General features: G+C 43.6%; 1 protein-coding gene across 1 annotated transcript in view; it reads left to right on the top strand.

The window, feature by feature from the left end:
* The window catches only part of Slc8a3 (solute carrier family 8 member A3), a 141,685-nt gene that overhangs the window by 19,446 nt on the left and 108,345 nt on the right, over positions 1-13,894 (top strand). The window contains exon 2 of the mRNA XM_042692605.1: positions 2,161-4,003. Within this exon, the coding sequence (XP_042548539.1) occupies positions 2,220-4,003 (1,784 nt within the window). The 5' untranslated portion in view covers positions 2,161-2,219. The remainder of the gene's footprint in view (positions 1-2,160; positions 4,004-13,894) is intronic.

Genomic DNA, 13,894 nt, shown 5'->3' on the forward strand with positions numbered 1-13,894 from the left:
CTGAGCCACCTTCCCAGCCCCTAATCTTGTCCTTTAATACCGAAAAGTAGGGGGAGGCTGGGGGGGGGTGCGGGGGGAGGATGGGAAGGGATGGGAAGGGGAAACAAAGGAGGAGGCTACAATGCTTGATAAGAAATGTACTCATTATCTTGCCCATGTAATTGTAACCCCTCTGTACAGTATTTTCACAATTAAAAAATACCGAAAAGAAAAGTGCATGCAACTATAGAACTGAAAGAATAAAAAAGAGCAGGGGTGCAAAGAAAAGCAACTCATTTCAGGCATGAATAATGGCATGTGTGAAGGTCCTCAGGTAGGTAGTAACTTAATGTGAATCAGGGGTAGGAAGGAAAAGCATTTCTGAAGTATGAAAAGAGCAGGTAACAGAGATATGATGTGGGAAGAGAGGGAAGGGGTAGTACAAACAAGGCTTTGCAGGTCATAATAAGGAATCTAGTCTTCAGATCAAGAGCTAGAAAAAAACTACTGAAGATCTTCAAATAGGGAATTGATATGCTTCAGTGTTTTGTTTTTCCAAGATTATTATGGCTATGGGAGGAAAGGTGGAACTGATACTCCATTCTCTAGCAAGAGTTGGAGTGGTGAGTTCATTTGGGAGGTGAAGAGTGATTCTGGCTTGGGCTATGATAGTGACAGGGAAGATGGAATGAATGTTGATAGAACTTAGGCGGGACAGGAGATAGAGGAAGGCTGAAAACACCTGATTTCTGGCATGACTAGCCAGGTAACTAAAAGTACTATCTACAGATAGGAAATGGAGAAAGAGGAGCAGATATGGAGAATAAAGATTTTGAATCTTTTACAGTACCATACAAGTGTAAATCAGCATCCCTTTATAACTAGAATAGAAGAGGGGAAAAGTAGACAGGTTAGATTTGTTTATTTATTTACTGTGTATGTGTTGGTGTATGTGTGTGTGTGCCAGTACTGTGTGTGCTTCAACTCAGGGCATCATGATGGCCTTTTGGCTCAAAGTCAGTGCTCTCTCATTGGAGCCACAGTTCCACTTCTGGCCTTTTGCTAGTTAATTGAAGATAAGAGTCTCACAGACTGTTCTGCCTGGGCTGGCTTTGAACCATGATCCTCAGATCTCAATCTCCCAAGTAGCTAGGATTACAGGTATAAACTACTAACATCAGCTTATTATTATTTTTTAAAAAGCGATTGCATGTTTATTTCCAATCATATTCTCCCTGGGCAGTGAGTAGAAAGGTGAGTTTCAACTAGATCGCCTCCTGTTCTTCTGAACTCACGATCTCTTTTTAGTGGCCTGAGGTCAGCAGATGATTGTGATACCTCCAAATCTGTCTCCAGTTTAAAAAAGATATTTGAGATCCGTTTGCATTTTTGTTACTATTTTATTCCTTTGCATATTTGGGTTTGGAATTTATGTGGCTTATTGATCTCTTTCTTCCCGTAACTGACTATCTAAGCTGTTCCTAACACATTTTACTGGAGACCAGCAGCTGCTGTGGACTGAATCTTGGGCTAGCACTGTGGTAAAGCCACAGCTTTAGATTACCAAAGTGTATGCAGCATTTCACAAGGAATCAATTCTCTTTGTTTCCTAAGAAATCTCATTAGCTTGCCTCCAAAAATTTTGCACTGGGGGAAAGAATTTACTGCAAACCTCACAGCAAACATATTCTATTTTTTGGTGGGGGAGAGAAGGGGAAATGATCCCACAAAACACTCAATCCCGTAAGTACTCCTGCAATTGTGTTAAGTAAAATTCTCTAGTCTGATCACAGTCCAGTAAGGGAGACTAAAAACTCTAGAAACAGTGCAAGTGGGGACCAAGATTCAGGCTGTAGGAATCCTAGTTTAGGTTGGTTCTAGGCAACAGTGGGGCCGAAGAAACGATTAGAAGTGCATCTCTTGGGTTTCCATCCCCAGTAGCCTCAGCGATTTCAAGCCATTCTTCAACTGGGTCTCCACCAGATGGTTGTAAGGACAGAGCAGCGATTAGTGCCTCCCATTGACATCTATTTTTCCAAGTGAGAGACAGGCCCATATGTCAGCACAATATGTCGCTTGAGGTGAACCATCCATTTGTGTTGGTGGGAACCTGCTATGTGGTACCCCTCTTTCCTCAAGCCTTTTCCTGCCTCTCTCATTTGTTATTTTTTTTCCCCCTAGGTCTCAGGCCTGTCTGGACCCTTGGTGCTGCGGTGGAAGTGAGCATCTAAGTCTTGTGTATGGCGTGGTTAAGGTTGCAGCCTCTCACCTCTGCCTTCCTCCATTTTGGGCTGGTTACTTTTGTGCTCTTTCTGAATGGTCTTCGGGCAGAGGCTGGTGGCTTGCAAGATGTGGCCAGCACAGGGCCGAACAATGAGTCCTGTTCAGGGTCGTCGGAGTGCAAAGAGGGGGTCATCTTACCCATCTGGTATCCAGAGAACCCTTCCCTGGGGGACAAGATTGCCAGGGTCATCGTCTATTTCGTGGCCCTGATATACATGTTCCTTGGGGTGTCCATCATTGCTGACCGCTTCATGGCATCTATTGAAGTCATCACCTCTCAAGAGAGGGAGGTGACCATCAAAAAGCCCAATGGAGAGACCACCACAACGACGATTCGGGTCTGGAATGAGACTGTTTCTAACCTGACCCTGATGGCCCTGGGTTCTTCTGCTCCAGAGATTCTGCTTTCTTTAATTGAGGTGTGCGGCCATGGGTTCATTGCTGGTGACCTGGGACCTTCTACCATCGTAGGCAGTGCAGCCTTCAACATGTTCATCATTATTGGTATCTGCGTCTACGTGATCCCTGATGGAGAGACTCGCAAAATCAAGCACCTGCGAGTCTTCTTTGTCACTGCTGCTTGGAGTATCTTTGCCTATATCTGGCTCTATATGATCCTGGCAGTCTTCTCTCCCGGGGTGGTCCAAGTTTGGGAAGGCCTCCTCACTCTCTTCTTCTTTCCAGTGTGTGTCCTTCTGGCCTGGGTGGCAGATAAACGACTGCTCTTCTACAAGTACATGCACAAAAAATACCGCACAGATAAACACCGAGGGATTATCATAGAGACGGAGGGTGACCACCCGAAGGGCATTGAGATGGATGGGAAAATGCTGAATTCCCACTTCCTAGATGGGAACCTCGTGCCCTTGGAAGGGAAGGAGGTGGATGAGTCTCGCAGGGAGATGATCCGTATTCTCAAGGATCTGAAACAAAAACACCCAGAGAAGGACTTAGATCAGCTGGTAGAGATGGCCAATTACTATGCTCTTTCCCACCAACAGAAGAGCCGCGCCTTCTACCGGATCCAAGCCACCCGAATGATGACCGGTGCAGGCAATATCTTGAAGAAGCATGCGGCAGAGCAAGCCAAGAAGACTTCCAGTATGAGCGAGGTGCACACCGATGAGCCCGAGGACTTTGTCTCCAAGGTCTTCTTTGACCCGTGTTCTTATCAGTGCTTGGAGAACTGTGGGGCTGTACTCCTGACTGTGGTGAGGAAAGGAGGAGACATGTCCAGAACCATGTATGTGGACTACAAAACAGAAGACGGTTCTGCCAATGCAGGAGCTGACTACGAGTTCACAGAGGGCACTGTGGTTCTGAAGCCAGGAGAGACCCAGAAGGAGTTCTCCGTGGGCATCATTGACGATGACATTTTTGAAGAGGATGAACACTTTTTTGTGAGGCTGAGCAATGTCCGAGTAGAAGAGGAACAAGTGGAGGAGGGAATGCCTCCCATCATGCTCAACAGTCTTCCCTTGCCTCGGGCCATTCTCGCTTCCCCTTGTGTGGCCACGGTTACCATCTTGGATGATGACCATGCGGGCATCTTCACTTTTGAATGTGATACCATTCATGTCAGTGAAAGTATTGGTGTTATGGAGGTCAAGGTTCTGCGGACCTCTGGTGCTCGGGGCACAGTCATCATCCCTTTTAGGACAGTGGAAGGGACAGCCAAGGGTGGTGGTGAGGACTTTGAAGACGCATATGGGGAGCTGGAATTCAAGAATGATGAAACAGTGTAAGTAACCCGGCCTCCCCGCCCCCTCTCCCACCCTCTGCCATCTCTTTCTGTTCCTCTGCACTATTCTTCAAAGCTCTTTCTTGTGACTGTGTTAATAGCAAACTTTGGTTTCATCACAGGCATGCAGGATGAGCAGATGCTACTGGACAGGCCCTGCTTTCAAACTCTCCTTCTGTTTCTCACTTTAAGTTTTCTGGGCAAGGAGGAATCCTATGACAGGATCTCAGGATGGAGAAAGTTTGTGTGCAATTGAAATGGGAGATGATGGCTGACAAAACTTCTGTCTTAATCAGACTTTGGAGACTGTTGTAAGCAAGCAAGCAAGAGCCAGCAAACTGCTTGGGCTTCTCCTTCCTCCTCATTTCCCATCAAGGGCTCTGAGCTTTGAAGCCAAACCCTTATTATTACTAGAATAGCCATAGCCCAATCAGAAGAGTCTCAAGAAAGTAAGTGGCATTGGCTTTTCATCCAGTACCATATTGTGTTATATAGCCAAATTGCAGGCACCATTCTTTCAATCTGGATATTGAACAATTGATTGAAATTTGGCAATCTCTTCACCTGTCCATAGGCTATTTTATGGAGCAAGGTTTGGTGAGTCAGGTGAGATGAGGTAGCTTCATCTGAGTCAGAATCTGGAGGTTGTCTTGGAGAAGCGAAGCTTCTCAAGGTCACAGCCTCCTGTCAGGTTTCATGTCTAAACTCCAAAATATGGGTATTTAGTGACGGAGAAGCCTCTTAGGAACTGTGGGAGAAAGTATATCTTCTGGGTGGTTCTTTCTCTGCACAGCCCAGGACTCTTGAAATGCTTCCCTGATTACTACTCCATTCAGTCCTTCAGACACTGCAGGTTTCGACAGGTCTACTGTGTCTATTGTCCTAAGGCGTCTCTCCATGGGAACCTTCTTGTGAATTGGACACTGTCTTTGTGTCAGGTGGGTAGCTTTGAAAAGAGAAAGCGGAAAGGCTTGCCTCAGAATGCGCAGACTTTCCAGTTTCTTACTTCCTGTTCCTCTCCTCAAGCAATGAGCAATAGCAGGAGATAATATGAAAAATAAAAGCGGGCAGCATGTCACACTGCTCCAGGAACTTGCTAATTTTACTTTCCATGGGAAAGGAAACCGTAGACCCCAAAATGAGGTGTTCCAAAAGCGCTGCTTCTCAGGTGGAGTCATGGGACGCAGTTCCCAAAGGGTTGGGTTCTCACCCATTGCCTTCCCAGTGGTGTGACTTTGTGCAAGTCATTTGGTAACTTCTGAACTAAACTCTCTCAGATGCCAAGTAGGAATAACAATACTTTCCTGTGCCTGGAGGTAAAGTCAGATTGTTCTGCAGCTACTTCTAGTTCTAAGACTTTCTGAACCATGGAAGTGGGTGCTCTGTTACAAATCATATTTGCACTAGCCCTCCCGCCCCCCCCAAAAAAATAAGGAATAAGGACAATTGTCTCCTGAAGGGAAATAGACATTGACAAATTGATTTATTAGAGCTCTGGTTAGTCATTTTGCTGGGAAGGATAATCATTTGTTAGCGTAAGTAAAAACCTGCTCCTTTTAGAGACTACCATCCATTTATATATGCTTTGAAGAGAGAGTTCATGCATATCAATGAAGACCAGGCCCTGGCTGGGAAGGCTAACTGAAATTTCACACATTTATAGTGATATTAGTATCTGAGAGTATAGTGCCAGGTATTAAATGATATGAAGATCACAATTTTCCTGTAATTCACCAACAGACCCATGGTCTCTCTGATTCAATACCTATTGTTTTGGGGGAGTCAGAGGCTTGGTTCCAATTCCTTCATTCTGTTGTTAATAATCAATTACGCAATAGGATTTTCGAGTATGACTACACCTTCCTCAAACTTATTTGTGCCTTGTTTGTATAATATCTTGGTGTAAATGAGCTTGTGAACTACTTGATATTTCTTCCAAATGTATGCCAGCTTCCAGAAGTTTGAAATGCTTATCCAGATAGTCTAAGGTTTGGTTAAACAAACAAACATGCTCCCATTTACTCCCTTCTACTACTTTATTGTCTTCAATATAGTTGATCCTTTGGGTCTTCTTTTTTATTATTAGCAAACGTTAGTGTACCAGAAAGGTTTGATTATGACATTTCCAAGCATATGTACAAATGTACAATGTCTCTCATCCCCTATATTACTCTCCCATCCCTATTCCTCCCTTTTGATCTTTTTTTTTTTTTTAATTTAGAACTCCAGCTCTTCCACTGTTTGGGTACTAATCTATGAGGTTATTTCCTTATGGGAATAGTATCTCTCTGGCATGGCTACTTTGATGATTGAAGATACTGTATACCTAGTGCATATAATGTACTTCATAGCAGTATTGGTGAATTAGCAATAGTCTCAGAACACACTGTCTGGGTGAGCAGATTACCTGGATCTCTGTGTGACCTTAATTAAAAATGCTAGTAATTTGCTCAGCATGAAGAGTCCTTACCTAAACTCATGAAATAATAGATCCCCAAAGGTCCTTTGATTATATTTCCTAAATGTTAATGTGCTTATCAATTGCTAAAGTACAGATTATGATTCAGAAGTTTTAGGGTAAAGCTTGAGATGTGCATTTCTAAAAAGCTCCTGCTGCTTCCAGTCTCAGCTTAAAATTGGGATCCAAAAAAGAGTGGCTTTTCAAATGGCTTGCCTAACGGAATCATGAATGCTTACTTTCCAGTCCCAACTTTCTATCCCAGTTAGAAAGAACCCAGCTCTTACAGAGGCCCTGCTAATTGCAAGACCAATCTGGGAACTGAAATGGAAACCACCAGGGCACTTGGAAGGAACAGTGTGATACTTGGAACAATCCCTCTTTCCAACTCTAGCCCTTTGAGAAGCTTTATTTGCCTGCCTTGCTGGCAGTGTGGAACTCTTGCCATGACCATGGTCCCTTAAATATGATCAAGATGTAAGGCAGCACTGAACCCCTGAATTCAAAAGTGCCCCTTAGAGTGTGGTGGGATGAAAGACATGGACTTTGGAACCTAGTGAACAGATGCAAATCATCACTCACCATCTTCATAAAGCTGAAGCAGTCACCTGTCCAAACTCAAGGGTTCTTTTTTGTTGGAATGATAGAAATAATAATATCTACATGTTTGCAAGGGAGTGATGAGTTCCAAATACAAATATGAAAAAAATGAACCTTTAGCACAGTGCTTTCTAATAGAAGGTGCTCAGTCATTCAACAAACATTTGTTAAAGATTTGCTATATACTAAGTACATTTTTAGGCAACATGGGATAAATAATGAGTAAGACAATTTGGTATTTCATTACTGAAAATCTTATTCTCAAGAGGAGAGTATCCAGGTATCTCTCTCTCTCTCTCTCTCTCTCTATCTATCCATCCACATGTAAATCCAGCACACTGGAGAAGGGTATGGTTGTTGTAGATTCAATAAAAGAGGAATGAGCCAGGTGTGATGGATTATGTCTTGTAATGCTAGCTACTCAGAAGGCTGAGATCTGAGGATCATGGGTTGAGGCCAGCTCGGGCAGAAAAGTCCATGAGACTCTTTTCTCCTATCAGTTACATGCTGGAAGTTGAGATGTGGCTCAAGTGATAAAGTTCCAGTCTTGAGTGATAAAAAGCTAAGTGAGAAGGCAAGACTCTGAATTCAAGCCCTAATCCTGGCACAAAATAAATACATAAATAAAAGAGGAACAGGAGCTCTCTGTTGTGTATCACAACTATCTGTTGTGACACCACTGAAGTGTATAAAGTACCCTTCATGGAGGACATGGTAGTGATGGAGGTGGAGTGAGGTCATGTGAGAAACTTGTATCTACATTACAATAAACCCTGACATTTGCAAGCAGCAGTGTTGACATCTTCATATTGAGAATAATCCTCACTTGTATGACTATCATTATGGTACTTTGGGAGAATTATGGCCTGGGAGACTCCAGCATACATGTAACAAACTCTCATGGAGAAAGGATTTTTGCCTGCATGCTAATTTCTCTCATTAAACAAGCGACTGATTCCTACCTCCCAGGCTCACACAGCACGCTTCTGCAAAATAACAGATTATTGCAGCTCAAAGACCTCTGGGGTCTCTGGGAATAGTCAAAGCCACAGATGTCAAATATGCAAATACCATGATCCACAATAATTAAATAGCAAGGCTTCCTTCAGAGAAGAGTAGAGTAGCAGCTCTGCTTCACATCTCCTAACCAAATCAGAATGCAAAAGCTGGAAGATGTCTGACTTCCCATTTTACACATTGTAAAGTTCACATTCAGAGGGAAAATGACTTGTCCAATATCACACAACTAGTTGATAGGGGGTCAGGGGTGGAAAGGACTTGAGAAACTACTGATCCCCTTTTGGACTTTTCTCTTACTTTTGCTCATCAGTAACTTTGCAAGGACGAGCAGTATGTATGTGAAAGATGCTCTAGAAATATAACTATGGGAGAATCATAGGACTGTAATAATATAGACTATTTCTAATATCTTGGTTCAACTTGAGACTGACCAAGAAGGTTTTCTTTTGTATTATTATTACTGTTGTTGTTGTTGTTGTTATCATTTTCTAGTTGTTCAGGTCAAACTTTCCTTGTTCACTCACAAGAAATATTGGAGGACCAAAGCAAGGCATGTGAGCGAGGAGGCTCTTCCTGGTAACCCAGCTTCCTGGATGTATATGGATAAAACATGAGCTCATTTCCTCTGTCCTTTGACCATGCCCCCATCAACCCAGTAAAGAAGGTAGTAGGGTTGTGGTCCCTAACTTATTCAAGACATTGTTTTCAAGATACTTAAAACAATTTATTGTAAAGGTGATATACAGAAGGGTTGCATATGTCCGGTAGTATGTATATTTCTTTTTGAACAGTGTCTGCCCCTCCCTTACTTTTCAAGGCACTTTTTTTTGGTCAGTTGTGGGGCTTGAACTCTGGGCCTGCACGTGGTTCTTGAGCTCTTCAGCACAAAGCTCTACCACTTGAGCCGTAGTGCCACTTTGGTTTTCTGGTGGTTAATTGGATATAAGAGTCTCATGAACTTTCCTGCCTGGGCTGGCTTTGAACTATGATCCTCAGACCTCAGCCTCCTGAGTAGCTAGGATTACAGGTATGTGCCACTGGTGCCCAACTTTTCAAGACACTTTTTAAAAGGGAAACTAAACTGCACTTCTAGAATCTAGTCTGAAGTCCTGACACAAAGCTGGTAGCAAATAGCTGAGAGTTAAAGAGAAAGAACTCCTTGATCTTCAACTATAGCAAAAGGCCCCATGTATAAATTCTGTCCCAGTAGAAGCATTTTGCAAACATCAAGTGCTTCAAAGATTTTACTAAATAATTATGAAGGACAACACCAGGTACCTCAGTCTTGGATGGCATGATAGTTCTCATTCATAGAAATTACATGCTCACCCCTTCCATCATTCTTCTTAATTCTGTAGACTATCTATGCATCGAATTATTGACATGCCTTCATATTTTTCTCTGTGTTCCTCTGCTTGTCCTTGACTTTCCATTTGTAGGCTATTTTCTTGCTTGCTCACTTTCCCAAGTGCTCCCACTGCAGCCTTTGCTTCTGCAACCAGGCACACTAGGACTGCAGAGCATGCGCTCTGGCTTCAACTCCTCACACTCAGCACCTATTCCTCAATGCCTATGGCTACTCTGTTCTTCTCATCTGATCCAGTTCCCAATACTCTCCCCCTTCTCACTGATGGTGCCTGCACTTGGGTTTCTTCTGTCTCCTGTCTCATCTATGACTTCTTTGAGTGAACAAGAAGGAGCTGGGGAAGTATCCTTTAAGAAAGCCTGTCATTTGGACAACAAGAACCAGCTTTTGAAGATGGATATGTTTCAGGAAACAAACCACTCATAATGGTGCTCCTTTTCCCTTTACCATAAAGCAGTTGCCCAACTCTGTGTGGAGACAGGAAAATGTCATCACAAGGATCAATTAGAGACCAAGCCTGGTATACCAGAAAGCCATCAGGGACTGAGACAGCGCTGAAGATTGTCTTCTCTTTCTGTTATGTTCCTTCTTGGGCCATGCGATCTCCTAATAAGGCTACTTCTCTCTATGGCCTTCTCCCTTACTACTTCTAGCTCATGGTGGTATCTCGTAGGCCAGCAGTTTTCCTTCAGTCCTCATCTGGAAAGCTCTCTTTCGTTTTGTAACTGAAATTCTCAAGAGAAGGAATCTGATTTTGAGCGTAGTCATGTGAAAGGCCCCTGGCCAAGTGCTTCTTGTCAAGTACCTCCTCCTTCCACCTTACCCACAGCTAGATGGGGTGGAAAATGAAGTTACCAGGAGAATTTCATGATAAACTGCCTAAATGATTGTATCAATAGGTGGCGGAAAATGTCCCTAAGAAAGAAGACTCAGGTGAGACAGGCACCTGTCACCTCTAAACTGATACAACACATTCAGTTTGTAGAACACTGGTTTTTCTGGTGGTCTGTGTTGGGGCAGTGGGTCGGAAAAATGGGATTTCCCCAGATACATTGAATACATCAAGATGGTTAGACTCCAGAGCCAGGATTAAACTGGCCTCTCCCCAGATCAACAGAAGACATTCCCAGTAAGTGGTGCTGAGTGGTACAAATTTCAGGGCTGCTACATTCCTTTTTCTCCCTTACCCTTTGCTGGTCCTCTCCAGGAGACTAGCATCAGCAGGTAAGCTGTTGTTTCTAGGCAAGCTGTTTGGGTACTGAGTTACTTTTAAAGCTATTTTCCTGGGTTTGGATGTCCAGAGTAGCCTGTGTTCCAGGTCCTCTCTCTCCACCCCTGTCTTTTGCTGGACAGCTGGTCATCTAAATTCGTCTGGTGCCAGCAGGCACCCCCTCTTTATCCTAGGAGCTGTATGTAGCTTGGGGCCTTTCCAGGAACTCCCAGAAGCCCCAAGTATTCTCATTTGCAGGTGTCAATGTTTGGTTCGATCAGACACCCATATCCCAGGGCTCATGGGTAGGGTGGAGAATAAAACTCTTCTTTTTTTGTCAGCTCCAGGGGTCCATGTTGGAAGGATTTATGGGGCCATATGGGCTCAGCTGCAGATATGAGAAGAAAAGACCAACTATATGCCAATGGTAGTATTATGTTTTGAGTATATGTCATACACAGGCTCATGTGTTGAAGGTGAGACCTGGCCTGCAGTCTCTTCCTCACTCTCTGTTTCTTCTGCCTCATGCTTCCCTCTGCCATGATGTTATGTCCAAATGCATGGGGCCAACCAATCATGGTCTGAACCCTCAGAAGCCATGAGCAAAAATGTCTTTCCTCCTTAAGATGTTTCTGTCAGGTCCTGGTCACAGTGACATGAAAAGTACCTAATATATCTAGTGAGGGGATTCATAGTAGAAAGAACTTCATGGACTAGGGAAACAAGTAGTCATTGAGGATGTGTTAGTATAAAATTTCCATTCTCTCTTCAATAATGGGCTAATCCTAATGGAGAAAAAAAAACACCTTAAATCTGTTCTTTACAAAAAAAACCCACTTAAATTGTTCTTTACAAAACAGAGAATCCTCTGTTCCTGATTGAATTCTCATCAGAAACATAAAGCCTAGAATTTCCTTATCAGACTAGAATCTTCTAAAGCCCTTCCTAAAGTACTGGTCTTCATAAACTAGCCTAATTGTTGCCAAACCTCTCCCATGACAGGTCTTTTCCCACCTCCCCCTCCATCTTCCCTTCCCCCATGAATCCTGTGTTGTAAAAGATTATTAGCGGATAACAAATTATTTCCACTTTTATACTATATAGCAGAAGTTAACTAGTGTTACCATGATGAGTTAACATAGTTCTAATCACAGCAGAGAAAACAGTATCTTAATTAACCTTTGTGGACTGTTGAAAGAACATATACTGTTTAATTTGGAGGTTGAGTAGAGAGTAGAATGAACACTGCCAAAAGCTATCAGAGGAAAATGCTTTGAAAATATTAAGTACTCATTATTTAGAGTTGCTTTGATGAGGGTATCCCCAAAGGGAGATGAGGATGTTCTGGAGAGAATGAGTGTGCCATTGGCCACCTGGGCTTTTCCATTGATTTTCAGACCAGAGGTGAAGGGGAGGCTTATTATTGTTTCTGTAGGTTTTCTTACACAGTAAAACTAACATTTGTACATAAACATAATTTTAGACGTTAACATAAATTTATAAGTTTCACATCTAAAATTATCAGGATTTTGTCCTTCCGTTGGGGTTACTATTACCACCTTGTTCTGATTAGTTAATTTACCCCAGAACACAAAGCTTTAAGGGTGAGCATCGTGTGTGCTTCACACATTGCAAGGACACCCATTAGAATCTTCTGAGTCTATTCATATATTCAAATTCAAGTTCTGTTACCATGCTGCATATTTTAGCATAGGAATAAGGTCATGAAGTTGAAAGCAGCAGATTTCCTTTTCCTCATTTGGAGGAAGCGAAGAGTGTACCCCATCTTTCTTAATAGCAAAGGTTGGCTTCTTTGCTTTGATTGAATTCAAGAATGGGGCTACAGAAATCTGGCAAGGACCAAATCTGCTCTGAAGCACATAGCCCAGAAATCTGGACTCTGCATCCTTGATGGCTAGCTTTCTCACCCTGGCTCAACCCAGTCCACAGAGGACTCTTGCTGTGTCACTTTATTATCCAGACCAATCAGCAGACATTGCTTGAGTCTGAAGCTGGAAAAGGGTCTGAGGCTGGCTCCAGGCAGTACCTACAAACTTGATTCTTTGATATTGTCTCCATAGTATCTGAAGACAGCCAGGACCCAGGAGGAGAGGCAGGTACTGATAAAGAAGGGGGATCTGGTGGGATTCAGTTGTCCCCTACATGTAGAGGGTCCATGACAGCCTTCCATATCAGCGAAGGCAGATGATCAGCAGACATTTGGGGAGCTCATACTGTGGGCTGAGCACAGTGGGAATAGCAGAGTCTCTGTCATGAGGGGAAAGTGACAATGAGTGATCATTGCTGAAATGGAGGGAACCACTAAGAGCCATGGCCATACACGCAAACCTCCCTCCTTTTTATTTGGCAAGGATTCAGTTTGGTGTCCTTAGTGGTAACTTCCATGTATCTTCTCCAGTAGATTCAGAAGGCCTTGTTAATGCCAGTATGTGGAGTACATACAGACAGCAGCAGACATTGGCCTTGGAGTAAATGATCTCCCTGCAGGCCACATACTTGTTCAGGATGGTACTTGCTTCTTCCCCTATGTCTAACAGGACGCACCATTGAGACACAATTAATGTCTGCTGAATAAATGAATGAATTAATGAGTAGTTAGTTAGCAAGTGAATTTCTGGCCTAGCCTCTACCTGTGTACCCTCAATCCCAGGGAGACCTAGGGTTGAATCCTGCCTGTCAGGCATGAGAACCAGGCAGCATCCACTATTCCCTGTTCTCTGTCTTCTCCTTCTCCCTTATCTCAGTTTTAGTAAGACCCACAGAACCCTTGGAGCTCCCTAAGCCCCTGCACAGCCTATCCCTGCCTGGCCCCAGCTCTTCAGAGGGCTTGGCTACCTCTGTGCATGGGTTGCTTTTGATGCTCAGGAGACACCCTGGAATTCAATTAAGCAGTTCCTCCAGGGAGCATGTAATTATGTCCTCTCCTGGCCTTGTAATGACAGCCCCCTGCCACTGCACAGGGAGCTGCCCTGTTCAGCTGCCCAGAACTTTTCCCTGGGAGGGAACTAATCTTCTTAGCCCAGATTGGATGCAGTTCTGTGCAGCCTTGCCCCGGAAAGCCTGTGAAATGAGTCCTCTCTAGCAGACTGGGCCTGTCTTGGGGGACTCAGTCCTCCTCTGCTCTTGGCCACGAGCCATTCTGCCCATGGTTGAGCTTGATGTGTGAGAGAGCCTCTGATGAACATTGGAAGGAAAAAGAAAGGAAAAGGACTGATG

The sequence above is a fragment of the Dipodomys spectabilis genome, unplaced genomic scaffold, assembly GCF_019054845.1.
Source record: "Dipodomys spectabilis isolate Male_0828 unplaced genomic scaffold, ASM1905484v1 ptg000157l, whole genome shotgun sequence".
Lineage (NCBI taxonomy): Eukaryota > Metazoa > Chordata > Mammalia > Rodentia > Heteromyidae > Dipodomys > Dipodomys spectabilis.